Here is a 26,741-nt window from a genome sequence, read left to right as displayed (position 1 = left end):
GTACAATTCACCTGCTTGGGTAAGTTAATTCTCATGTATTTTATTCTTTTTTAAATAATTTTTTTAATTCCTTTTTCAGAGTATTTATTGTGTATAGAAATCCTACTGCATGCTGACTTTGCATCTCGCTACTTTGCTGAATTCATTTATTACTTCAAACAGTTTTTTTGTGGAATCTTCAGGGTTTTCTACATTTAAGATCATATCATCTGCAAACAGAGATACTTTTATTTCTTCTTTTTCATTTTGGATGCCTTCTATTTATTTTTCTTGCCTATTGCTGTAGTTAGGATATCCAGTAACATGTTGAATAGAAGTGGCAACCTTGCCTTGTTCCTGATCATAGAGGAAAAATGTTCAGTCTTTCACATTGAGTATGTTCGCTGTGGGTTTTCAATATATGGCTTTCATTATGTTGAGGTAGTTTCCTTCTATTCCTAGTTTGTTGACTGTTTTCATCATTAAAGGGTGTTGAATTTTGTCAAATGCTTTTTCTGCATCAACTGAGGTGACCATGTGGTCTTTTTCCTTGTTAATGTGGTATAGTACATTGATCAAATTTCAGATGTTGAACCATCCTGGCACTCCAGGAATAAACTCCACTTGGTCATAGTGTGTAATCCTTTTTACTAGGTTGCTGAATTTGTTTTGAATTTCTGAGGATTTTTCAATGATGTTCATAAGGGATATTGGTCTATAGTTTTCTTTTCTTGTAATATCTTTGTCTGGCTTTCTTATCAGAATAATTTTGGCCCCATAGAATGAGTTGGGGAGTGTAATTTTTTCAGAAAGTTTGAGGAGGACTGGTATTAGTCCTTTTTTAAATGTTTGGTAGAATTCACCAATGAAGCCGTCAGGTCCAGGGATTTTCTTTGTCAGGAGATTTTTGATTACTGATTCAACCTCTTTACTAGTTATAGGTCTAACTAGATTTTCTATTTTCTCATGATTTGGTGTTGGTGGATTTTGTGTTTCTAGGAATTTGTCCATTTCATCTAGGTGATCTAGTTTGTGGGCATACAGTTGTTCACTGTACTGTCTTATAATCCTTTCTAATTTTGTAGAATCGGTAGTAATGTCCCCACTTTCATTTCTAGTTTTAGTAATTTGAGGTCTCTCTTTCTTTCTTAATCCATCTAACTAAAGTTTTGTCAATTTTGATTTGTTCAAAGAATCAACTTTTGTTTCATTGATTTTCTCTATTGTTTTTCTATTCTCTATTTCATTGGTCTCTGCTTTAATCTTTATTATTTCCTTCATTTGTCAGTTTTGGGTTTAGTTTGCTCTTCTTTTTCTAGTTCCTTAAGTTGTAGAGTTAGGTTGCTGATTTATTTCTTGTTGTTGACATACAAATTTATAGCTATAAATTTCCCCCTTAGCACTGCTTTTGTTGTGTCCCATAAGTATTGGTATGTTGTATTTTTGTTTTCATTCATCTCTAAGTATTTTCTAATTTCCCTTGTTGTTTCTTCTTTGACCCATTGGTTGTTTAAAAATGTGTTCTTTAATTTTCACAAATTTGTGAGTTTTTCAATTTTCCTTCAGTTATTTATTTCTAACTTCATCCCTTTGTGGTAGGAGATGTATGATATCTAACTTTTTAAATATATTGAGACTTAATTTGTAGAATGGGTATGCTGTTGTTGTGTAGTGTTCTGCATATGTCTGTTAGATCTAGTTGGTTTTTTATGTTTCAAGTCCTGTATATACTTAGTTACCTTCTGTCTGGTTATTGTATCCATAATTGAGAGTGGGGTAGCGAAGTGTCCAATTATTATTGTAGAACTATCTATTTCTCCTTTTAATTCTGTCCATTTGTTTCACATATTTTGATGATCTTAGTTTGTAAATGTTTATAATTGTTATATCTTCTTTCTCTATTGAAGTTTTTATTAATATATAGTGTCCTTTGTCTCTTGTCACCTTGATTAAAAGTCTATTTTGTCTAATGTTAGTATAGCCACTCCTGCTATCTTTTGGTATTTGCATGGTAAATCCTTTTCCATTCTTTCACCTTTAATCTATTTGTGTTTGCATCTTAAATGAGTCTTTTGTAGCCATCCTATAGTTGGATATTTTTTGTGTTTTTGTTTGTCCATTCTGACAATCTCTGTCTTTTAATCGGAGAATTTAATTCATTTACACCTAAGTAATTACTGATAAGGAGGAATGTACTTCTGGTGTTTTGCTTTGGTTTTCTACATACCCTGCAGCTTTTTCTCCTTTCCCATTTCCTGCATTATTCTCTTCTTTTGTGTTGATTTTTTGTTGTGAAACATGTAAGCTTCTTTCTCATTTCCTTTTGTGTATTCAATGGCTCTTTTCCTTGTGGTTACCATGGGGATAACATTTAACAACCTAATGTTTTAACACTCTACTTTGAATTTATACCAGCATAACTTCAATAATATACAAACACTCCTCCTTTAAAACTCCTTCCCCACCTTTTTCAGTTGTTGATTTCACAAAAATATATACACATTGTGTGCCCCAAAACATAAACTAATAATTCTTTTAAATGTATTAGCCTCTTAAAATATGTAGAAAACAAAAGGTGGAGTTATAAACCATTATTTCTTCAGGTATTCTCTCTGCCCATTTCTCTCTCTCTCTCTCTCTGTCTCTCTCTCTCTCTCTCTCTCTCTCTCTGTCTCTCCTGCTCCTTCTCCTCCTCTTCCTCTGCCTCCTCCTCTCCTCCTCTTCCTCTTCATCTTCCTCCTCCTGCTCTTTCTGGGGCTCTCACAATACAAATGTTAGTCAACTTGATGGTGTCCCACAGGTCCCTTAGGCTCTGTTTCATTTTCTTCAATCTTTTTTCTTTCTATTCCTCAGACTCAATAATTTTCAATGTCTTATCTTCAAGTTCACTGATTCTTTATTCTGAATATTCAAATCTGTCTTTGAACCCCTGAGTAGATTTTTCATTTCAGTTATTGTACTTTCCAGCTCCAGAATTCCTTTTTGGTTTCCTTTTAAGTCATCTCTTTGTTGATATTTCCATTTTGTTCATACATTGTTTCTTGACTTTCTCCATATGCTACTTTGGTTCTTTCAGCATCTTTAAGACTATTGTTTTAAATTCTTTGTCTAGTAGATCTACCATCAGGTCTTTTCCAGGGAGGTTGATGGTTTATTTTTTTCCTTTAAATGAACCACATGTTCTTATGTATGCCTTGTATGTCCTGTGTATGCCTTGTGTTTTGTTTTGTTTTGCTTTTTAATGAAAACTGGCCATTTGAATCTACTTATGTGGTATCTCTGAAAATCAGATTCTCCTCCTTCCTCCGGGTTTGCTGTTGTTTTGGGTTTGGGGTTATTTGTTTGTTTTTATTATATGCTGTCTCTGTACCAAGGATCTGCCTGAAGTATAAATTTAAGGTCTTCTTGGGTCTTTTCTGAACCTGCGTTTTTCCCTGGACGTGAATAGTGACTTTCTAATTTCCCCTGTATACAAATTTTTTTTTAATGTTCTAGTCTTCAATGTTTGGCTCCCAAAAGGGGGGAAAGATAAAAATGAATGGGGGAAGAAAGGCAGCAGCCCTTTAAATACCCTGTAAGTCACTTCAGCCTGATGGAAAGTTTGCAAAAATGGGAAGAGGTGCAACAATCCACTACCTCCTTTTCTGAACCTCTGTGAAAATAAGCATCAATCATCAATCAGAGAAGATCCCAACTACCTGGAGGACAGGGAGGACAGGGAGCTTTTTGCCCAACTTGGTTGCCACAGTCTGTGCCCCAGGAACACATGCATGCTGCCTGCCACAGGGCAGTATGGTGGGAGGTAGGTAGGCAGCTCCTACTGTGCTAAGAGCTGAAAGTGACCAAAATTAGCCGCAATGTACCATCCAAGTCTTCCCCTGGAAGGTGCAAGCCTTCAGTAGACTTCAGAAGTCCAAAATATTTATGTCAGACAGATTCTGCCAGTGTAATTTTGTCTTAAGTGGGGAAACGGATTTCTGTTGTTTCCTATTCCACCGTCTTCCCAGAATCCTCAAACCATGTGTTAATGTTCAGTAAGTTATTAAGCTTGAGGTATCACTTTATAATTTATATTTAATCAAATTTTAACTCAAAAGAATCCTGTTGGGGCGGCTGGATGGCTGGATGGCTCAGTTGGTTAAAGCGCAAGCTCTGAACAACAAGGTTGCTGGTTCGATTCCCACATGGGCCAGTGAGCTGTGCCCTCCACAACTAGATTGAAGATAACAAGCTGCCACTGAGCTGCCGGAGGGGCAGCCAAATAACTAAGATGGTTAAAGCGCGAACTCTCAACAACAAGGTTGCCTGTTTAATTCCCACATGGGATGGTGGGCTGCACCCCCTGCAACTAAGATTGAAAACGGTGAGTGGACTTGGAGCTGAGCTGCACCCTCCACAACTAGATTGAAGGACAATGACTTGGAGCGGATGGGCCCTGGGGAAACACACTGTTCCCCAATATTCCCCAATAAAAAATTTTTTAAAACAAAACAAAAAAAAAAAGAATCCTGTTAACTTCATTATCTTCAAACCTTTAATTAGACACAGGCATCACTGTCTTTCAGTCTGCACATAGGCCAAGAGATGTTTGCTGGGACAGGGGGAAGGTGCAGTCACCAGTTAAGGGGGATAGATGAGATGACCACGTTTCCATGTTTTCTGAATCCAAAACCTCAGATCAAGGATTGACAAAATATTTGAGAATGATTATGTGAAAATCTTCTAAATATATAAAGTTAAATTCAATTGCATTATAAATGTAATGTACTGTCTTTACTTTAAAAAAAAAAAAATGTAATCAGAACTGTCCCCAGAAATTTAAGCCATATAGTAGAGCAAAAAGAGGGAAGGCATTGATCATTGAATGAATTATTCCCAACTTTCAATCTTGTTGTGTTTTGATCATTAGAGCATCTCAATAAATGTCCTATCATGAGATCCATACACTTTTCTTTACACTTAATGTAAATACCAACAGTGGTCACCTATCAACATCATACAAAGGCACACTTCACAGGTTTCATAATCAAATTCTAAAATAATTACATGTAATAAAATCATAATAATAAATAAAACACAAATATTAAAAAAAAAAACACAAGTACAATACAGAAAATACAAAAATGTAATTTATTTGCCTTATTTACCAAATAGTTAACTATAAAGATATAATCTTTGCCTTAGAGTTCAAGGCAGTTTCATTTTTTACCAGTTACTTTTTCTGATCATATGCTAGAATCAGCATCTTCTGTTTTATCTTGATTTAATTGATCGTTTACATTTTATACGTTTGTGCACTTGAAAACCATATTTTCTCCATGATCGTTGAAGCTCTGTAATATAAAATGTCATTGTCTTCATATATTTGAGTAATACCGATCACGGTTTTGAAAGTCTCTATGAGCATATCTTGCATAAGTCTTGTTATGTGGGATCCTTCCAAAAGGTTCGTGGTCATTGAAACAAGATTCAAAAACTTCATCAACAGCCTTTTGAGCTACTTCCTTGCTGATATTCCTAACAGCCAGGATAGAATGAATGGCTCTGTCTCTCACACAAGTCTAAGGAGAAAGATTATTTAGGTATACATATAATTATTTAGGTGTAAGTAAGACCTCCCCCAATTTTTTCATCTTTTCCAATAATATAAGCAGATGTCATTCTCTGAAGTTCTAGGCAGTGTTTGCCAAACAATAACTCCCAATTTGGAAAATTATAGAACGTGTATAAATAAGGTTCTGGTTGAATTTTTAATAAAATTTAAATAAATTTAAAATATACTTTTCTTCTGCAACTCTCTTCCTTAACTTTTCAGTTGACCAATGCTAGATAACTTTTCCTTCAAGAGAAGCACTCTTCCCCAGGCAATAGGAAATCACATATATATATTGATTTTGTATATATGTATATATATATATATATATATATATATATATATATATATACACAAAATTGGAATGTGTCTCAATTTTTCAAGGGGGGAAAAAAAAATCAAACATTTTTTTCCTTAGTATTCTTTGCATGGGCATTAAAGTTCTCTTACTAAGAAAATAATTTACCTAAATTTACTTTATAATTTACATAGTAGTAGACTAAAATTGCTCAGTTTTCTAAATATTTCAAGAAACATAAGATCCTGCCAGTGCAGTTATTGGAGAGCTTTTAATCAATTTATTTCTCCACAGGACCAAACTAAAACTCAAAAGAATGGCATTTAACTTTTTCCTGAAAAATAACCAAACACTGGTTCTGATGGCTATGCATCCTGTCAATCACTGCTTTTCTCAGCATGTTCCCAGTTTTACTTTAGCCTGGTGAACATGCCCAACTTGGAAATACTCACTAATGTTGGACTATAAACCAGTGCTTCTCAACCTAAATTATACCACTGATTTTAAAACTAAACCCCAGGCATAAAGGAATAAGAAAGAGAGGAAGCCACAATAGCAAATGCCAGAAAGAGGAAATTTCTCTCCTCCAGGAAAAAAACAAAAATGGTGGTAAAAATTTGTCTCCTGGAGCCACAGAAATGGGAGACGCAAGTATAGATCACAGTCCAGATTTACTTCTTTCCAGAAATAATAAATTTCTGTTAAAAGTGTGCAATTTTACAATCAGCTCCTGTAATCCTTGTTTCTATTTCTTGGGTACATGCTGTACAAAAGCAGGGACTCCTTTCTCTAAGACTGTTCTCCCACAACCAGGTTCCCACTACCTCCACATATTTTCCATCCTGCTGCTAGCTCTATTTGTTTTCTGCTGCTGCTGCCCAAGGTAAAAAGAGGCGAGACTTCTCTTCCAAAGACTCTGGCCCTAGACCACAGGCCTTAGCCCCGTTATCCTCTTCTCTAGGTGAGCCGATGTGTACCCCTACTTCCACCTTTCCACCCCTCTGAGCCAGGGCACACAGCCCAATCAAATGCAGCCTGAGCTGAATCGACCAGAGAAACAGGGGTTCAAGGGCACAGAAGACATGTGGTACAAGGCAACTCAGTGGCACATCACAGCTGACAGCACAGGCCGAAAGCAAAACACGCCCCTTTCTGCGTCATCACCCTCGCCAGGCCGCAGGCTTCTCTTCTAGCTCCCATTCACCAAGTTCACAGTTTCTTAGTGGTTCCCTGTGACTCTACCCTCCACCCCCGAGATTAGTTACTCTCTTCTCTAAAGAACAAAGGGCCTTCCTGTTGTCCCAAGCCTATCTTCTTTGCATCTGGTTGAAACTGCTATGCTGATGCCCACGTACCTCACAAATTGGCCCAGCAAGTTCCTCCCACAGAAAATGTCTGATCAGCCTTTCTCCTAAGTGTGGACACAGAGCCCCTGGGCTGCTGGGGGCAGAACTGCTTACATTCATTATCAGTCCATCAGGTCTACACTCTTCTCCCCGTCATCCATCGCAGATCCTAAAAGCTTTCTAGCAGGATGATCTGGCCTATAGTTTTCTTTGGTTTTGCTTTGTTTTGTTTACAAAATCCCTCTCAGCTCAGTTCATCATAATCAAGTCTGTGCCAATCCAAAGCTTTGCTGTCACATATTACATCCTTTAAAGTTGCACTAATACACAGCCATAACCTGTGCTGCAATGCAGTCTCTGTTCTGAAAGGTACTACTTTTTTGTCTGGAGAATACCGTGGTAGCTTCCAAATATAAGTCCAGGACTGCTAGATAAGACAGGCTGTGATTGCACTTCCATTCCTTATCTACCCCCATCTGAAAAAGTATCCCAAGAGTGAGATCAGAGCTCTTTTCACTATAAAAATCTCCATCAGTCACACGGCATGCCCATAATTACAAAGTAAAACTAAATTCCATCTGTTTGGCTTAAACGGTATACATTTTGTATTCTTTTCATATAAGTAGTTCTTTCAAATTTCAAATACTAAATGTACTCCTTATTCCTTTATTCACTATTTCCACTCTTAGCACTCTTGAGGGTAAGTAATTTCATGTTACTTCTTACCTGATGGTGTTGTTTTAATCCAAAATGTAACCTGAAAATTTCATTTGTAAGTGAGCAGTCTCCACTAAGGTTAGCAGCTCGAACCTACACAGAGACAGAAGGCAAATGAAAAGAAAGTAAATGCTCACACTCTATACCTTTATATCCGCACATTTTTTTATGGTAAAATAATATAAAATTAGCAAGTTTTTCTGAGAACAGAGTGTCTATAAGAGTTTTCTAAACTCTATTGACTCAAGGTGTTCTTAAATTAAGAAAAAGAACAGCTATGGATGAGCTATGCTAGACAATGCCAAACACACTGGGTGGGGTGGGTGGCGGGGGGTCAATCATCTAACAAAGAAAATTTTCAAACTTTTACACTGTAGCCTTACTGACAGAACTAATTTCTTTGGAACCAAAAGTCAGAGATTTGGATTTAAGAGTTAAAAAGTCCATGCTCTCTACAAGACACAAACATCCAAAATTTCCAAAAGGACTTCAAGAAAGCATTTTTCCAAAGATCTACAAACTGAGTTTCAATGTGACTTAAAACTGAACACATCAATATCTAAGGCACTTGGAGCATAAGAACTTCCCAGCCGTAGCCTAAATCACTGAAACCCTTTTGGACCTTCCCTTAAACCTGTATGAGTTCATATCCTTCCTCCAGAGCCTCGATTGTCCTATGAAAAATTAAGTGGTACAAAGCACAGAGAACCAAGAACATTCCAAACTGAGCATGACAGCCTGCAGTTAGGAGGACATGTTTTCTAATTTACTACATCTCCAAGGTAAAAAGCAGCTTTAATAGATGAGGAAAAAGAAGTCTTGAAACTACCCCACAGATTCTACAGCCAACCTGGCCACATTTTTGCTGATTCATTGCAAATAGAACGGCCCACTTCTTGTTACTTCTACAATAACACAGCCTTGATCCTCTGAGGCGCTCAAGGCGCTTAACACACTTTCACTAGCTAACAGGCAGTATTAATTTTCATAACACCCAAAGGAGAGACACATTTCGAAACTCTTAGTCTACTCTCCAAATAATAAGAGTTATAATTCCATGCACTGGGGTTGCTTATTAATTTCAAAGGAAAGAGAAAATAATCAAAGTTATAAAGTATAAATAGCTTAAAATTTATATTAGTTTTTTAACTTAGCAAGTTTTTTAACTTAGCACATTGCACACTTCGATTAATAAAATGCAAATATGAAATACGTATGTCTCTCTAGGCACATACGAGTACATTTGCATAAAACACACACACATGAGAGTAATACAAAGTACTGAATAATAGCTATCTTTTTATGTTGTATTTTTGAGACTAAATGTTTTGCTCAGGGACAAGCCAGGAGCGTTGGAAGACAAAGCAATGGAAGACAGCACAGCAAACCAGTTAAGAACCCTGGTTGCAATCCTGCTTCTTCCTCTTACTAACTACAGAATCTAAACAAATGCCTCACTTTCCATAGATATAAAATGCGGATAATAGTGTCCACCTCCATGGGTTGTTGTGAAGATTAAATAACAATCCACAAACAGTATAGTGTTGGGCACACAGCCCTCAGTAAATGTTAACTATCCTTATTTTTTACATTGGCTAGTTTATTCTATAAAATAGTTTATTATTATAGTTAGTTAATTAGTTAATCATCACTGTTATTAGGATTTAAAGGTTATACTTAAGACAATTCTAAAAAGATATTTAAAATGTCTCTTGTGTCTCAAAAATTATATTCAGTAGTTAAACACAGAAATTCAAAACTAACGTGGAACTATGACAGTAACTATAAATTGAGTAAAATGCTCTAAGTGTCCTGGACATGTCCTAAAAAGACATGCTCGACAATGAAACTCACCTCTGAGCATGCCAAGTGTCTGACGTTGGTGAACCAGTCGACGTGAGCACGACAATGGTCAAATGCATGAATGAGCTCGTGAGTGACCACTCTGTTCATATGGGCCTGATTACGAATATTATTCTGGCACAAAACAATCTAGGAGGCACCAAAACAAGAGAAGTTCGATTATTTCTACAATCTACTCTCATTTCACGGATTCCATCCTCTCTCTCACCTGAGGGGCCTCACCTGCTTGGATTGTCTCCGCCCACGCTTCTCCACTGACCCCCACACCCACCTATGTGTCAAGGCCCAGTATTAACTACAAGCTCTGTAAGCCTTCCCCATGGCTAACTTCTCCCTTCTCCTCTCTTTGGACCACAGCAGCACTTACAGTAAGGACACTTATTCACTGTCCTCACGGGGCTGACTGTACCAGTGTGTCTTGGACTCCACAGCATTGTGGAGTTTTGTGTCATATTAAGAGTGTGGACTTTGGAACAAAGTAGACAGATTCAAATTCCAGCCCCATTCCTTACGAATTCGGTGATCTTAGGCAAGTCTCTTAACTCCCTGTGCCTCAGTTTCCTCCACTATAAAAAGAGGATGGAGTACCTACCTCATAGAATTGTGAGAATTAAATGAGAATATACATAAAATGCTTCTTATCAAGTTTCTGAATGAGCAATGAATCAATAATGAATGACCACCACTGTCCCATTCTACTAGAATTACCAGGGGAAATCCTCAGAAAGACCTTCAGGAAAACGTGCCAAAAGCCAGCAGCACACGGAATAATAAAGACATGAGGTATCCTAATAATAACAGTTACCATTTATTGTGTACTTCCTATGCGCCAGACACTGGGATACACGCTAGATACTTCATATACATTCATTCAACATCCATTTATTCAACTAATATTTATTAAGACCTATTAGTATATTTATAATCTACTAATGGAGATAGAAATTGATCAAATATTTACCAAAATGTTTAAATACACGCAATGACAGTTGTCGTGAGAAAAACCCAGGTGGTCGTGAGTACTTACAATGAGAATGCCTGACCTGGTCTGAAAGGCTGGGAAAGGCTTCTCTTCAGAAGGAATGTTTAAACTGGGACCTAATGGATGAATGGGAGTTAAATCTGAGAAGGGAAGGGAGCATTCCAGACAGAGAGAACAACCTATGCAGAGGGTAGGGGGAGAGTTGAAGGAAGAGAATGTGTGAGAAGCTGAAAGCAGGCCTGTATCGCTGAAGCACAGCGCTGGAGGCGGTAGGCATGAGCTAAGGCGGGTGAGGTCAGTCAGCAGTGGCCAAATCACTGAACTCTGGCTTTATCCTGAGAGCAATGGGAAGTCACTAGAAAGGAGTGGTGAAACAGGGGGGTGCTTTTGTTTTATTTTGTCTTTCTCCTTTTGACTATAGTCGGGAAAATAAGCATAAGATGACCAAAACTAGATGTACAGAGACTAGTTGAAGTCTAATAAAGTATTCTAGGCAAGGGGTCATGATATCTGACAGTGGGATAGTGGGAGCCAATAAAAGGTATGTAGGAGGTAAATTGGACAAAATTTAGTGATGGATAGAATATGGGAAGGGAGTTGGAGGTATCAAGAATGACTCCCTCATTTCTGGCTATGTAATAGGATGGATGGTGGTACCATTCACTGAAATATGCAAAACTAAAAGACCAGGTTAGATGGGGGTGAGGTGTGGTAAAAATTACCAGTTTGGACTTGGACACGTCAGGTCTGAGATGCCTTGTGGACATCCAAGTATAGGCAGTAAGTGGGTACTTGGATATAGTGATGTGAAGTTCAAAAGAGAGCTCTGACCTAGGAAAATAAATGAGATCACTTTGGCAGAGTGCAGAGTAAAAACGAAGGGGATCTAACACCAAGGATTAAGGCACTTCAACATTTCAGGACTGGTAGAGAAAGGTGAGCTAGCAAAGGAGCGACAGAAGAGTGCTGTGTACCTAAAACCATGGGAAGAAAGTGTTTGGCATTACCTGCTAAAGTCAAGCGGTATGCGTACCACATGACCCTGCAATTCCTCTCCTAGCCACAACTTCTGCACATGGGCACCAGGAAAAAAAGGTAAAAATATTCACAGCAGCATTATTCAAAATAAAAATGTTGGAAAAAGTCAGTATTAGATAAACTGTAGTATAGATACACTATCCAACGGTGAAACTAAATAAATCAGTGATGTACACAACAGGAAACACTCTCACAATGTTGAACAAAAGAATTGTTACCAAAGACTATATACTGTTTAATTTCATAAAGCTACCAACTATTATATATAAGTCAGAGCTTAAGAGCAGACAATTAAGTAACACATTGTCAGACAATATCTACAGATGGCAAAGCCCCTCAGAAAGCAGGGAATGATCACCACAGAAGTCCGAATAAGGAAGGAGAGGAGATGTGATCCACGAGGGGAACACAGGCTGCTGAGGTCCTGGCAAGGTTGTTTCACGTGTGGGTGGCAGTTACACAGGTATTCATTGTATTATGACCGAAAGTGTACAGATAGGTTTTTTTATTTTTCTGTATGAATGAGATACCTCACAATACAAATTTTAACTGCAAAAAAAAATTAAAAAGAGAGTGCCCACTATGTTCAACACCGTTGAGAAGTAAGATGAAGGTTCAAAATGTCCACTGTATTTAACCACAAGGGAGGAAGAACTTACCAAAACTCACTTTGAGAGCTACAGGTATTGTGATGACCAATTTACAAATGAGGAAACTGAGAATAAGGCAAATAAATAACTTGCCCAAGCCCCACAGCTAACGAGCAGGGGAACTAGGATTTGAATTCAAGTCTACCTGACTCCAAAACCCGGACCACTCACCCCTGTGCTATGCTGCTTTTTCCCATGATTACTGAAAACAGTTATAAATCACGCAAATACATATAAAATTCCCCAGAAGAAAACAATTAAGTGTAGTTAGATGTGGGTTATATATTTACGATGGAAATAGTTACTCAGAACACCTCCTTCAACTACCCTCATCACATGACATAATCCAACTACCACCTCCAAGACTCTGTCAAAACCCTCCAGTGACTTAAAATTAATAACTTTTATTGAATGCTTACTATGTTTTCTATATAAGAAATGTCTCATTTAATTCTCATAACCATTCTATAAGATAGAAATAATCATTACCCATATTTTACAGATAAGAAAGCTCACCCCCCTAATCAAAATTTTTCAAAGGTGTATCACTTCTCACCACGCAAAGGTGAAATTCTTAAGCTTAGCATTCAAAGCAGCCCACCCTATGGCCTACCTTTCTTTCCAATCTTACTTCCTCTTGTTCCCCATGCATTCCTGCCCTCCAGCTAAACTAGACAACATGCCATTCCCCAAATATACCTTGTGCTTTCGCAATATGTCACCTTCGCTCATGCTTTCCCTGCTCTGCTTTGGGCAACAGTGTTTGTCCTCTTTGCCCTGAAGAGGCTTTATGTGAATCTAGCTGAATCTGTTGGCACCTTTCAGTCAATCATATCACTGTTCTGTAGTGGTAACCATGCCCACCTAAAATAGTTTATAACCTCACCCAAATTTTATCATGGTCTGTGTTCATGTCCCATCTCCCCTGTGAGAGTGTAAGTTCCTTAAGAGTAAGGACCATGACTAATTCATTTTGTGAATCCCACACAAAGTCTACCAAACAGAACGCTCAGCATGTGCAAGGTGCTCAGCAAAATCAGAACTGGAGGAAAGAAAACAACTTCGCAAAAATGCCTACCTGAGACATTGAAGCATCAAAACCTCCACTGACATTTCCATTACAGTCTTCACAAGAAAAGTGTCTTTCTCTGTTCACAGCACTAAAAGGCAAGAATGGATTAAAGAGACCATGTCCAGAAGCAGTGTGCATGTGGCACAGAGGAAACAGCCCTGGGCCAGGAGAACTGTATCAAACCCCCTCCACCACTAACGCATAGGAAACACCAGGAAAGTAACTTAACACCTTCAGGACTCATCTGTGAAACAAGGAAACTGTCTCTGCAATATCTATCCTAGTTCAAATTCTATGAACCTTATGATTCCATAAAGCTTTTGGTCGACTAATTAAGGCCATATTGGAAATATGGTGGAGTTACTGCCCTCGGGCCAGAATGTTAAGAAGTGGCCCTCAGAAGTCTTCCTCTAATCCCTTCAAAATTAAACAACACCTGGACAGCTCCTCAGCAACAAGCTGAGATTTCCTCTCCATTAAGGACAATGCTGACACTGGCATAGCAGTAAAGCCGGGTTTGCAATTACGAGAAAGATTTTAGGTATAATCCTTACTAAATACCCGAGGTGAATGGGAGAGCCAGAGATTTGGCATTAGGGCAGATGATGTCCAGCGAGAACAAGGCTTGCCTGGAGAGAATGCAGCCAATCACCATCACCTACCACATGGAAAAGGCTTTGTAGCCTCAAGTGAAAAATCTTAAATTGTTCCAGTTTGGGTTTTGTTTTTGTTTTTGGCAGCCAGAATATGGAGCAGCACTTCAAAAAGATTTACTTACCAACCCGAATGCTTCATGGCATCAAGTAGAAGCTTGACATATGGGTCTAAAAAGATATTGATTCAATTACGTATGCTAATTGGAAAGAATGGCCAATCAAATTATCCAAATGGCAGTGTGAGATCTTACCAAAAAGTAATTCACCAATCTTAATGAAGTAATACTATCTTACAATTGGTAAAAATGGTTATAAAAAGACAACCTTAACATAAAAACAAGTATTTAATGAAATGAAACACTGATACAAATAACAAGATCAGTACTACCAAACATCTTAGATAATGTCAAATATGCTTTTAAAAGCCATATTTAGTTAAATGATCAAACACAATGTATTAAAAGTATATACCAAGACTGAGGAAATTTGGGGCCATATCCACAGAAATGAACAGCAGCATACTATCCAAATTAGAGAACGGAAGTAACCCCACCGTTGTCTGACCTGGTCAGGCTACCCTTGTAACCCAGTGTCCCATTCTGAGTACCACACTCTAAACAGGACCTGCGAACTGAAGCTCTTCCATGGAGGGAAAGCAATTAGAACAGTACAGGACTATGTTTGGTAAGAAGGAACAAAGGATTTGTGGATTGGGAAAGGAGAAAGACCACACAGCTTCAAGTATTTGAAGGAGTTCCATGTGGGAATGAATTCAGTCAATATTTCTACAGAAGGCAGAACAAGGACCAAAGGGTAGACGTTACATGGGGCAGATTTCAACTCAATATGAAAAGGAATTTTTCCAATAATTAAAGCTGTTGATACAAAAGACACTCAAGGTAAGCCTCAAAGAACAGATAACCTGTTCCTGCAGACATCTATAAACGCTCTATAAACGCTCTATAAACGGTCAGTGACGGCACAGAAGTTTTTCTGTATGGGGGTGAAAAGGCCTATGACTCCCAAGGCTCCTTTCACTTCTAAGAGTCTATATGCCTGTGACAATTACAGGAAAGTACAATGAACGCCTCTAATAACTTTTCACATAGGCGTCTTAAGTGTATAAATGCACAGCAAATTACATGATGTAAGCAAAAAAAACAAACAAACAAAAAGAAATCAAGGTATTAATTTAAAAAAAAGTGTTGAAAGCAAAAACAGGTGAGTAAGAGAAAAGCAGTAGTTGGGATGATAAAGTTAGGTTAGGTTATTGCTTTACTAACCCACCTCCTCTTAAGAGTGTTAACAGTAAAAGAATTATTATTAATGATAAGTATTATTTAGTGTATATCAGGTGTCAGGCACCATACTAATGCATTATTATTCAAGCAAATAAAAGACATTTACAAAGTTAAAGTGGGTTCAAAAATCTATAGTCCTCTTACTAAAAAAAAAAAAAAACAATTTGCAGGGAGCACAGTGGTTTTAGTGGTTTTGTACTTCAAAAAGAACCTACAGTATTTTAGAATCAATTTGCTTTGAAGAACAAGAAAACAAAGGTCTCCCATGTGGCTTGGTTCTCCCATCACCCCCTTGGTACTCCCATCTCCCATCATCCTCAGGGAGAGGATGACAGAGCTTTAATACTACCAACAGATTTTCCCAGCAGCCTTCCCTGCAGAAAGTTGAGGCCTATTCATTCCTACTGGGGCTCATGTTCAGCACCTCACCCTCCTCACATCCTGTCTCAACTCTTCCTTCACTGTTTGGCTCTTCCCCTGCAGGACCAACTACCCTTTATCAGCTCCTGATATGCTGACACTTTACATTCAAAAAATCTATTCCTCCCAAACTGTTTCTGATTAGTTCATTCACTTATTCTTTTCTTTAGAATCCGCAAATAAGTGAGATGGCCACGGGTTTGAAAATTAATCTGGGGAACGTAATTTGGTGGTTACCAGAAGGTAAAGGGGGTGGGGGTGGGGGATGAGGGTGAGGGGGATCAAATGTATGGTGATGGAAGGGGAGCTGACTCTGGGTGGTGAACACACAGTGTGATTTATGGATGATGTGATACAGAATCGCACACCTGAAATCTATGTAATTTTACTAACAATTGTCACCCCGATAAATTAAAAATAAATTAAAAAAAAAAATCTATTCCTCACAACAACGCTAAAAGAGGTATTTTTATGCCATCTCCTTCCCCCCCCCCTTTTTTTTTTGCAGCTATGGATAGAGGGGATCATAGAGTTAAATCACTCTTCCACACCTAACAAGGAGAGGGACCAGATTTTGAACCCATGTCTAACTCTGCATGCCATATTCTTTCCTCTGCGTTCCACTCTGAAACATCTTCAAGGCAGGGTCCTTATTCATCTTAGTATTTTCCCACACCAGAATCTAGGAAGTACTCAATATACATTTGCAAACTAAATACAGTATCATCATTCCCTCTACTCTCTTTCCTCCTCCCACCTCTCCTGACTCCATATATGCTGGTAATCTCAAGAAGGTAGGAAAATTTTGGGTGATTGACTTTTGAACTCTGGCCAGCTATGAAAGAGTAACCTTGCTTTGGGACAAGTACCTTTAAGACTTCTATGTCTGAAGTAAAGGAGTTAAGGAGTTAAGAAATCTCTAGTGCAGTGTCCCTGAGACTAGAGGTAAATTCCTACCTAGGCAGGTAGCTATGTCCTTATTTAAACCACAGCAGTGGCTCTTAACCCTTTTGGGGTCATGGGCTTCTTTAACAATATGAGGAGGCCGGCCGGCCGGATGGTTCAGTTCGTTGGAGCACAGTGCTCAAAACACCGAGGTCGCCGGTTGGATTCCTACATGGGCCAGTGAGCTGCTCCCTCCACAACTAGATTGAAAAAAATGACTCTACTTGGAGCTGATGGGTCCTGGAAAAACACACTGTAACCCCAATATTCCCCAATAAAAATAAAAAAATAAAAAGAATATGAAGCTATAAACTCTCTCTCCCAAAAACTGCAGGTAGATGCAATCGCACACGATTTCGCAGTCCATTTCAGGGGTTTCTAACACTCTGAAGCCCACCCAGGTATGAAGATTAAGGACTCCTTCCATCGAAAGGTAGGTTTGCAAAACTGTCGTTTTTGCACTGCCAACAGTAAGTACGCCTTAATTAACGTGGCTCTTTAAAACTGCTTCACCCAGACTCTATATAAAGTCCCCCCATATTGCTGCATAACTTACATAAGAAATCAGAGAATCTATCAGACCAGTGAGTGTGTCAGAAAAGGGCAAACTCCTAGCCATACTCCTTGTTCATTCCGCAAGAGTAGTGCCGACAGGGGTCTCAGCGCCTCCTCTGATAAGGAAACTGAGGCCCAGACCCCCTCGCCCATAAGGCCGAATCTGCCTAGTCTCTGCGCTGAGGTGCCTGAACCCGGCCCATGCAGCACGTGAGACTGGCCGAGGGGCACCAAGGCTCTTCCCTGCCCGCCAGGTCTCAGACACCACCCCGCCCGACCCCCAGCCTCCGGGTCAGCTCCTACTTGTCTGCAGCGTCTTCAGGAGCATGAGCTGGCACTTCTGATTGTTGCTGAAGAAGCTGGAGAGGAACCCCTGCTGGGGCTTCCCCTGAGCCAGCCGCTCGGGGAAGACCTGGCACGAGACGTGTTGCTGCTGCAGCGACTCCCCGGCCGCAGGGCCTGGCCTACGCTCGTCTGAAGCTCCTGCCATGCCATCCACGGTCCTCACCGCTGCTTCCTCCTGCCTCGGGTGGCACGGGGTGAGACTAGGAAAAGTAACCACCCTCTCGCCAAACTCACTGCTCAGGGTCTTTCTCCGTAGGGCCGATAGGTAGCTGGGCAGCGAGATGGTCGGAGGGCGGGACCGAGGAGGTTGGGCCAGAGAAGCTTCTGAACCCGGCAAGGGTCGCTGGGCGGAGCGAAAGGCGCGGGGCGAAGCGAGGAGCTCTGGGCGGGGCGAAAGGCGCGGGGCGGAGCGAGCTCTGGGCGGGGCGAGGGGCTCCAGGAGAGGTGGGGGTGTTGAGTCGCGTGCAGCGGGAGGAGCAGGGGTGGGCTTCTGCCCTTGCAGGCTGCACCAGGCTGCTGCGGGCTTTGCAGTGTTGTTACCCAGTCCCCATAGCATCGTTCCGTAGCCCCGCATCCTCGTGGTCACCTCCTGGCCAATACTGGCCACTAAGTCTACTTTTCCCTCTGAAGGGGCCCACTTCTCCTCTGAAAGCAGTTTTTAACATTTGAAAGCTACAATTGTGACTGATAACATCAAAATCCTCAAAATATAGTACCCAACTATTTTTTTCTGTTTCATCTGGGCCCATTCACCCACCCTACTCTCTTGCTACCCCAAATAACTCTCTGATAACAAAACACAACCTGCTTATTTCTACCTCCAAGCCTTAACTCATCTTTAATTCCACCTTTAAGCCCCTTTCCTCGGTCCTTATCCAGGTCCTGATCAAATCTACCTACTCCACAGGGCATTCCCAGATACCATAATCAAAATTAATCTTTCCTGATCTCCCAATGTACAAAGAACTTTATACCTATTATGGCTTTCATTACAGCCCGCCAGGTTTCATTTGAGCTTCTCTGCCCTCAATAAATTACTCAGTTCAGCTGCTCAGACATTTATTCAGCACCTACTATGACCAGTCAGGCATGGTAGCAGAAACAGAGTAACAAGAGAATTGTTGAAGTTGAAATGTATCTAAATAATAAAGGCTAAAGAGACCTTATGAACAGTGCCTTATGTGTCACAGATGCTCAATAAAGGTGTAAATTGGATGGGATGCTGGGATTAGTCATTCACTTGAAATGAAAATATGAATAACTCCTACATACATAGAATACTAAAACTGTAAATTGTAAAAAAGCCTCTTTTTGTTGAGGTCACCTTGGATACATTATTTCTAATCTCCACGACAACACTGCAAAGTATTATAATATTATCACTATTTTGCTGATAAGGAAAATGGGCTTGGCAAAATTGAATAATTTATCCAGGATCACACAACCAGCTTCCAATCTAGTAAGGGAATGAAACACATATATGAAAACTAGATCATTCAAGTTAGTGTGTTTAGTCTGTAATACTCAGGAAAGGCTAGAGAGAGATGAGGCCTGGAATAAGCCAGAGCCTGTAAACATTTGAAATACTATTTGAAATATTATTCAGCTACATGAATAAGCAAAGAAATGCAAATTAAAAGCTGGATTTTTCCTACCAAAGGAGTAAATGTGTTTTCAATACTCATTCTGAAGGCAACAGGGAGAGAAAACTAGAATAAATTTATGCCAAAATATGATCAATAGTTGTCTAGGTACTGGAATATTTTTATTATATTCTTCTGGGTTTTCCTAATGTTCTACAATAAGCATGTATTATATTCATATTCAGAAAAATAAACTTTTAAAAATTGAGTAAGCTTTGGATGTAACTTCATTCACTTATAATATAGACATGGGTGAAATGGGAAGGCATTAGGGGACAGATAGGGAAGTGCAAATCCAAGTGACTAAATTAAAAGGAGAAAAACAGAATTACCACAAAGAAATGAGACCACTGGCAAAGATTTAGCTCTACGAATTTTCATTTCTCCATTGCAGCACTAAGTAAAAGCAAAAAGGACAGAAAATGTTTAAATGTCCAAGAGGTACAATGGAATACATGCAACCATATTGTTGAAGTCTTTTCTTAATGAAATGTGTTCATAAGTTTTTTTAAGTTACAAAATACCATATACAACGTGATTTCATTTTGAAATTTTATTACGTGCATAGAAAGGGCCTGGGAGACTGCTCCAAACTGTTCATAGCGGTTTGTTCCTAGTGGGTAGAATTCGGGTGTTTTGTTATTTGCACTTGCCTTCATTTCTAAGGCAAAAATAACTACTTTTTTTATAAGAAGTTGTTTCAAGTTCTTTAAATATATCACAGCAACAAATGAGCAGAAGATAATTTTAAAGTGCTTTCCGCCTTTCAGCTTTTGAATAACTAATGTCTAACCCATTTATCGAGGGCCAACAAAAATGCGGTGAGATTATAGCCTTCCCTTAGCGTTCCAGTCATTCTGAATGTTGGGGAAAAACAAAACATTACCCACCGCCCGCCGCAGGAATACACCACACTCGTCCCAGCAGGTCCACACGGTCAGGATGCGCAGGGTGAATGACAGGCATGTACTTCTGGGAGGAGTCAGCTTTCGGAAACCGGAAGTGAATGAGAGAAGGTGCTCAGCATTCTGGGAAGAGATATGGAAGCCGGGTTAGCGTCGGCTGTTACCAAGGCAACTGGAGACGCTTGATAGTTATCTGCGGTTTGGAGACGTTAGCAGGAGAGGCTGAAAGGCTTAGAGGTCATTTAGGATGAGCGAAAGGGGCCTAAGGGCCCTTTTAAGACAAGATTATCCTATCAGGAGGTGTTCCAGCCGTGTCCCGCGGAAGCGCCTGACCTGGGGATCTGGGTCCTCTAGTCCTTTGAGCCTTGAGGCGAAATGAAGAGTGACCCAGTAGCTCCTTTCTGTGACTTCTCTAGTAGTCTGCCTCCTTTTAGGAAATGTAGGTTGAGAACTTCTAACGTACACTGTAATGTGTTCCAATGTCAAATTATTCTTGCTTTTAAAATTGTGGGAAAGTTTTAAAAGAAAAAAACACCGTTTAACTACCCAGAAGCAACTTAAAATTGTCATGTATTGCCTATTAGTTTTTTTCTCTGCATCGATATTTTTTACATAGTTGAATTTATTTGGGGGAAAACTATTTTGTATCCTGCTTTTTCACATATATATAATTGTTATTAAAATCTTAGCAAGAAAGAAGGCATTGAAGATCTTAATGTAAGTCTGTTCGTAGTGACTTGAAAAAATAGAAATGAAGTGGATGCAGCATGTGAAGACAATTCTTTCAAGAAGTTTGGCTGTAGGGCCGGCCCGGTGGCTCAGGCGGTTAGAGCTCCATGCTCCTAACTCTGCCGGTTCGATTCCCACATGGGCCAGTGGGCTCTCAACTACAAGGTTGCCAGTTCAACTCCTCCAGTCCCGCAAGGGATGGTGGGCTGCGCCACCTGCAACTAGCAACGGCAACTGGACCTGGAGCTGAGCTGCACCCTCCACAACTAAGATTGTAAAGGACAACAACTTGACTTGGAAAAAAGTCCTGGAAGTACACACCATTTCCCAATAAAGTCCTGTTCCCCTTCCCCAATAAAATCTAAAAAAAATAAATTAAAAAAAAAAAAAAAAGAAGTTTGGCTGTAAAGGAAAAGAGATAGGTCAGTAAAGGAAAAGAGATAGGTCAGTAGCCAAAGCAGAATAGCAAGTGAAAAAAGTTGGGGTTTTTCTTTAAGGAGAAGATATTTAGTGAGGTTTTTAGTACAAAAGAAGAAACTGGTAGTCAGAGGTTAAAGATACTGTCAAGAAAGAAGATAACTGAATGAATCCTTAAAGAAACATCAGGAGCTGAGATGCATAGATCAAGTATATAAAGTAGCTTCATTCAGAGGCACAACTGGGAAGGAGGATGTCAAGGTGGGTATGGATGTTAATAATTTAAAAACTATTATAAATTGGCAAAAGAGTAACAAAAGTTTATCAAAAGATATATATAAAAATTGCCAATAAATAGGTATATTCAGCCACAAATATAAATGGCATATTCAATGCCTATTAAATTGGCAAAGATTAGAAAGAAAATAATATGTGTTGGGCAAGGGTTCAGTGAAACAGACATTACAGGTGGGAATAGAAATTAGTACATCTTCCCCCTCCCCCAGGCATTTTAAACTATGTATCAAAATCCTTAAAATGTGTATATACTTTGACCAAGTAAGTATACTTCTAGGAAGTTCTCAAAGGGAAATAATCAAAACTACACATACGAGGACTGACAATTAAGTTCATGAACTCGCCACCGTGGCTTACATTGGCAGCCCTGTACAAACAGCTCAGGAAGGTTTCATAACCTTGGGATATCAGTGTCTCATAGCTGTGTTCCTGTCAACATGTGGCGGTGTCTTGCTGAGTGGTGTTCATTATTGTTGTTGCGTATTTGTTTGCCGTCACGAGAATGTCTGAGCTTGGATTAGAGCAACAAACAAATATTAAATTTCTTATTAAACTTGGCAAGAGTGGAAGTGAAATCAGGGACATGTTAGTCCAAGTTTATGGGAATAATGCCATGAAGAAAACGGCAGTGTACAAATGGATTAAATGTTTTTCTGAGGGGAGAGAATGCGTCACTGATGAAGAGAGGTTAGGGCGGCCAGTAATGAGCAGAACTGACGAAAACATTGCAAAAATTCATCGAATTGTGCGTCAAAATCATCGGCTGACTGTGAGAAGCATAGCAGACCAAGTAAACATTGGTGGAGAAACAGGAAAATTTTAACTGAAAATTTTGGCATGAGAAAGGTGTACGCTAAAATGGTCCCAAAGGAGCTCTTGCATCACAACAATGTACCAGCTCTCACGGCACTGTCTGTGAGGGAGTTTTTAGCCAGTAAACAAAATAAGTGTACTGGAACACCCTCCCTACTCACCTGATCTGGTCCCCAATGACTTCTTTCTCTACCCAAAGATAAAGGAAATATTGAAAGGAAGACATTTGGATGACATTCAGGACTTCAAGGGTAATACGACAATGCCTCTGATGGCCATTCCAGATAAAGAGTTCCAAAATTGCTTTGAAGGGTGGACTAGCTGTTGGCATCAGTGCATAGCTTCCCAAGGGGAGTACTTTGAAGGTGACCATAGTGATATTCAGCAATGAGCTATGTAGCACTTTTTCTTTTTTCTTTTTCGCAAGTTAAGTTTGCGAACTTAATTGTCATACCTCGTACATATTAAGCAGCGTGGAGTTCAATTCAGCTTGTCCATCAACAAGAGCTAGGTGAAATATATTACACGCATACTTCTTGGACATAGATAACATGGTTGCAGGTAAGAGAAGTTCACTCATACTTGTTTAAGTAAGAGCATCCTCAGGTTTTCCAGGAAGGGAATGTGGAGTTACATACAGTCTAATTGACTACCTTGATGCATAATCAGTGGGATGCTTTGAACCAGTAAAAATAATAATGTAGAAGACTATTTAATGATAAAGATATGTAAAATACATTGTTAAGAGAGAAAAGTAGGTTGTGAAAGCAGTAGTGTGTAGGTTCTTACCAGATGATGTTGTTTGTTGTTGTTTTAGCTATTCTGCTTTTTGCTTATCTGTATTCTACATAATAAATATATTTTATATGGACAAATGTTGCTCTTATAAAGTTGTAAATAAGTTTTTTAAATGAGGTAGGAAGTTGAGGAAGTGCTCTTCTGATGGCTTTGAAGTAGATGATGACTCTGTGAACTAGGAGATTAAAAGAAATAAGATCCTTTAACAAGCTTTAAGAACTATTTTTAAGTGTATTATATAGATATATATTATTTATTGATGCCCCACCTCTCTCACAAAAGACTGACTGTGCTCAGGAAGAGATATACACTATAATAGAAGAAAATGATTAGAGGATGAAACAGAGACAAAAGGTAATTGGAAAACAAAATAAAGGCGGGGTATGTTAATACCCAAAAAATTCATGCCAAAAGGTCCTGTGTGCTAGAGGGGTGCCACCACAAATTAGGCTCTGAGGTTCTTAGCAACTAAAGCAAAGGGAAAACGTAGTTAATAAGTTTCACATGGACTATAAGATTTTTTTTAAGTTGCTTAAGAGAAATGTGCTTTTGGTATAGAAGCCTAAGAAAAAATTCTCCCAAAGTCCTCATAAAGGAATAATGTGAGATCCAGCAGTTACTATTGTGCTTATTTCTTTTTTATAGAATTTAGAAACATCTCAGAAAGCTTATATTCATTGACTCAGTAATTACAAGTTCTTATTGAGAGATGTAAACACATGTAAGACAAAGTCCCTGCTCTCATCTCTTGTGAAAAAATATAATTAATAATAGCATATTTATAATACGTGATTAATAACTAGTAAGATGAATACTATAATAATAACTAATATAAATCACTATAAATCAAGACAGTATTTGAGGCAAAAGAAAAGTGAGATGGGATTGCTACAGTTCGTAGAAATACTTTTAAACTAGTGTGATCATGGTCAACCCATTTGTAAAAGGGGATGTTAGTCCCCTTTTACAGACAAAGAAACTGAGGCTTACACGGATTAGATAAATCATCCGAGATCATATGTGTCCACAAAAAAACATCCAGCCTAAGAGAAAGCTTTTAAGAGTTTATGTGGGCCAAACTGACGACAATTGCAGGGAAGCAAAATCTCAGTGGATTGAGAAAATGCCCCGGAAAGTGGTGGGTTTTGCAACTTATTTTATACATTAGAATCAAAGGAGGGGGGTTACATGAAATCCATTTGTGGTAGATTAAGGAGATGGGAAAATGCAAAGGGCGTGGTGACTCTCTGGGATTGGATAAAAAGTAAATTAGCTTTCCTCTCCCTCCCCTCCGGGGACCACCAAGCGCCACCCGGCGAAAGCAGTAGCTCTTCAAGTCTGCAATAAAAAATGGCCTCCAATAAAACTACATTGCAAAAGATGGGAAAGAAACAGAATGGGAAAAGTAAAAAAGTTGAAGAGGCAGAGCCTGAAGAATTTGTGGTGGAAAAAGTACTGGACCGACGTGTGGTGAATGGGAAGGTGGAGTATTTCCTGAAGTGGAAGGGATTCACAGATGCTGATAATACTTGGGAACCTGAAGAAAATTTAGATTGTCCAGAGTTAATTGAAGCATTTCTTAATTCTCAAAAAGCTGGTAAAGAAAAAGATGGTACAAAAGAAAGTCTTTATCTGACAGTGAGTCTGAAGACAGCAAATCAAAGAAGAAAAGAGATGCTGCTGATAAACCAAGAGGCTTTGCCAGAGGTCTTGATCCTGAACGAATAATTGGTGCCACAGATAGCAGTGGAGAATTAATGTTTCTCATGAAATGGAAAGATTCAGATGAGGCAGATTTGGTGCTGGCAAAAGAGGCAAATATGAAGTGTCCTCAAATTGTAATTGCTTTTTATGAAGAGAGACTAACTTGGCATTCTTGTCCAGAAGACGAAGCCCAATAATTATTTGCATTGCTTTTTATATATATTTATATATATATATAAAATCTCAGTCTTGGTTTTTTTGATTTATTAGCGTGAAGAAATAACATTCTAATGAAAATCAAGTTTGATATGTTTGTTTTGAAGTAGTGTTGGGGGGGTCGTTTTGCATCTATAGCACTGGTTACTTTGAACAGAAGCTTTCTGTAGTTGCTTCGTTTATCAGAAAAGAACATTTGATGCCATGGTATATTTTTTCCTCTGCGTTAAATAACAGCTTTTCTAAATGTTGGGGGAAATCTCCACTGTCATTACTCAGTCAGAATTTGTGTTTAACTCATACATGCCTAAGGATCATTCTGGGGTTTTTTGTTTATTTAGGGGGTTGGGGATGTGTATACATAGAAATGGTTTTCTTTCTTTTTTTAACATTTACTACAATAAAAAGCATTTCACGACCATGGATGAGCCCAAGTTTCTGGGACGCCATCGTTTACAGCAACCTTAGAAACACTTCAAGTGAAATTGAAATTTTTCCTGAAGCTTTAACCTTTGAAATTACATAGATAATTTGTAACTAATTGGGCAATTCAAATGAAATGTAAGCAGTTAAAATTAGATGATTTAAAAGAAGCCATATCAGACTTCATATCTACAGTCATATAAACGCAAGTTTATTTGCAAAATCCCTTAAAGGAAAATTTTATCACTACCAACAACCATCCCATCCAAATGAGAAAACTAGGCAAATCCTGGTGTGTTTTAAGTAGGCGAGCAAGACTTCCTCCTTTACAAGAAGTTGAAATCCTTTTGCTGTATTGACTAAAGGGTCAGTATTCATGGAATGTGTAAGACTTCGTTCATGGAACGAAGGTTAGAGACTTGGCAGTTTAGGACCTGCTGGAATAAATGGGTGAACCAATTTTTATGATCCAAGCTCTTTTTGACCTGCATGTTTTTTCTTAATCCCAGCTCATTCCTTACTTGTAGGCTTAATCTAAGTATTTGGATTACTGGTGCAGCAGAAGCCAGGAAAAACAATAACTGTAGTAATCAGAATGGTATTCAGCTGTATATTGTTTACTTTATTGTAAATACTGGTAAACAGTGGTCAATAAATAGTTTTATATTCAAAAAAAAAAAAAAAAAAAGTAAATTAGAGTGCTCGCTTCGGCAGTACATATACTAAAATTGGAACGATACAGAGAAGATTAGCATGGCCCCTGCGCAAGGATGACACGCAAATTCGTGAAGCATTCCATATTTTTGTAAAGGGGTTGGGGGGTGGGGGATGAGGGTGAGGGGGATCAAATGTATGGTGATGGAAGGGGAGCTGACTCTGGGTGGTGAACACACAATGTGATTTATGGATGATGTGATACAGAATTGCACACCTGAAATCTATGTAATTTTACTAACAATTGTCACCCCAATAAATTAAAAATAAATTTAAAAAAAAAAGTAAATTAGAGAGACAGATACTTCTGTTACATTGGCGG

General features: G+C 38.9%; 1 protein-coding gene, 1 non-coding gene and 1 pseudogene across 7 annotated transcripts; 2 read left to right on the top strand and 1 right to left on the bottom strand.

The window, feature by feature from the left end:
* Nucleotides 1-5,090: 5,090 nt before the first annotated feature.
* Nucleotides 5,091-20,406, bottom strand: ATP23 (ATP23 metallopeptidase and ATP synthase assembly factor homolog). 6 transcript variants are annotated; one of them, XM_033117359.1, is made up of 6 exons: nt 20,294-20,399; nt 14,317-14,362; nt 13,545-13,626; nt 9,788-9,925; nt 7,943-8,026; nt 5,091-5,540 (listed from the first exon to the last, which is right to left on the bottom strand). In XM_033117359.1, exons 1-6 carry the CDS (start codon nt 20,367-20,369, stop codon nt 5,337-5,339), a joined length of 630 nt encoding a protein of 209 aa, XP_032973250.1. In that variant the 5' UTR covers nt 20,370-20,399; the 3' UTR covers nt 5,091-5,336. The 6 variants fall into 6 exon arrangements, with proteins under 6 accessions (XP_032973250.1, XP_032973248.1, XP_032973249.1 ...); XM_033117357.1 differs by lacking the exon at nt 20,294-20,399 and adding an exon at nt 17,719-18,272; XM_033117358.1 differs by lacking the exon at nt 20,294-20,399 and adding an exon at nt 17,995-18,181.
* Nucleotides 20,407-24,651: 4,245 nt separating this feature from the next.
* LOC117028577 (chromobox protein homolog 3-like) lies at nt 24,652-25,705 on the top strand (annotated as a pseudogene).
* Nucleotides 25,706-26,403: 698 nt separating this feature from the next.
* On the top strand, nt 26,404-26,510 carry LOC117029512 (U6 spliceosomal RNA). Its single transcript, XR_004424249.1, has one exon. It is a non-coding gene; the product is annotated as a U6 spliceosomal RNA (small nuclear RNA).
* The last annotated feature ends 231 nt before the right edge of the window (nt 26,511-26,741 follow it).

This window comes from Rhinolophus ferrumequinum, chromosome 10 (genome assembly GCF_004115265.2).
Source record: "Rhinolophus ferrumequinum isolate MPI-CBG mRhiFer1 chromosome 10, mRhiFer1_v1.p, whole genome shotgun sequence".
Lineage (NCBI taxonomy): Eukaryota > Metazoa > Chordata > Mammalia > Chiroptera > Rhinolophidae > Rhinolophus > Rhinolophus ferrumequinum.
The sequence above is the reverse complement of the archived record's forward strand: the minus strand, read 5'-3'. Positions and strand labels throughout refer to the sequence as shown.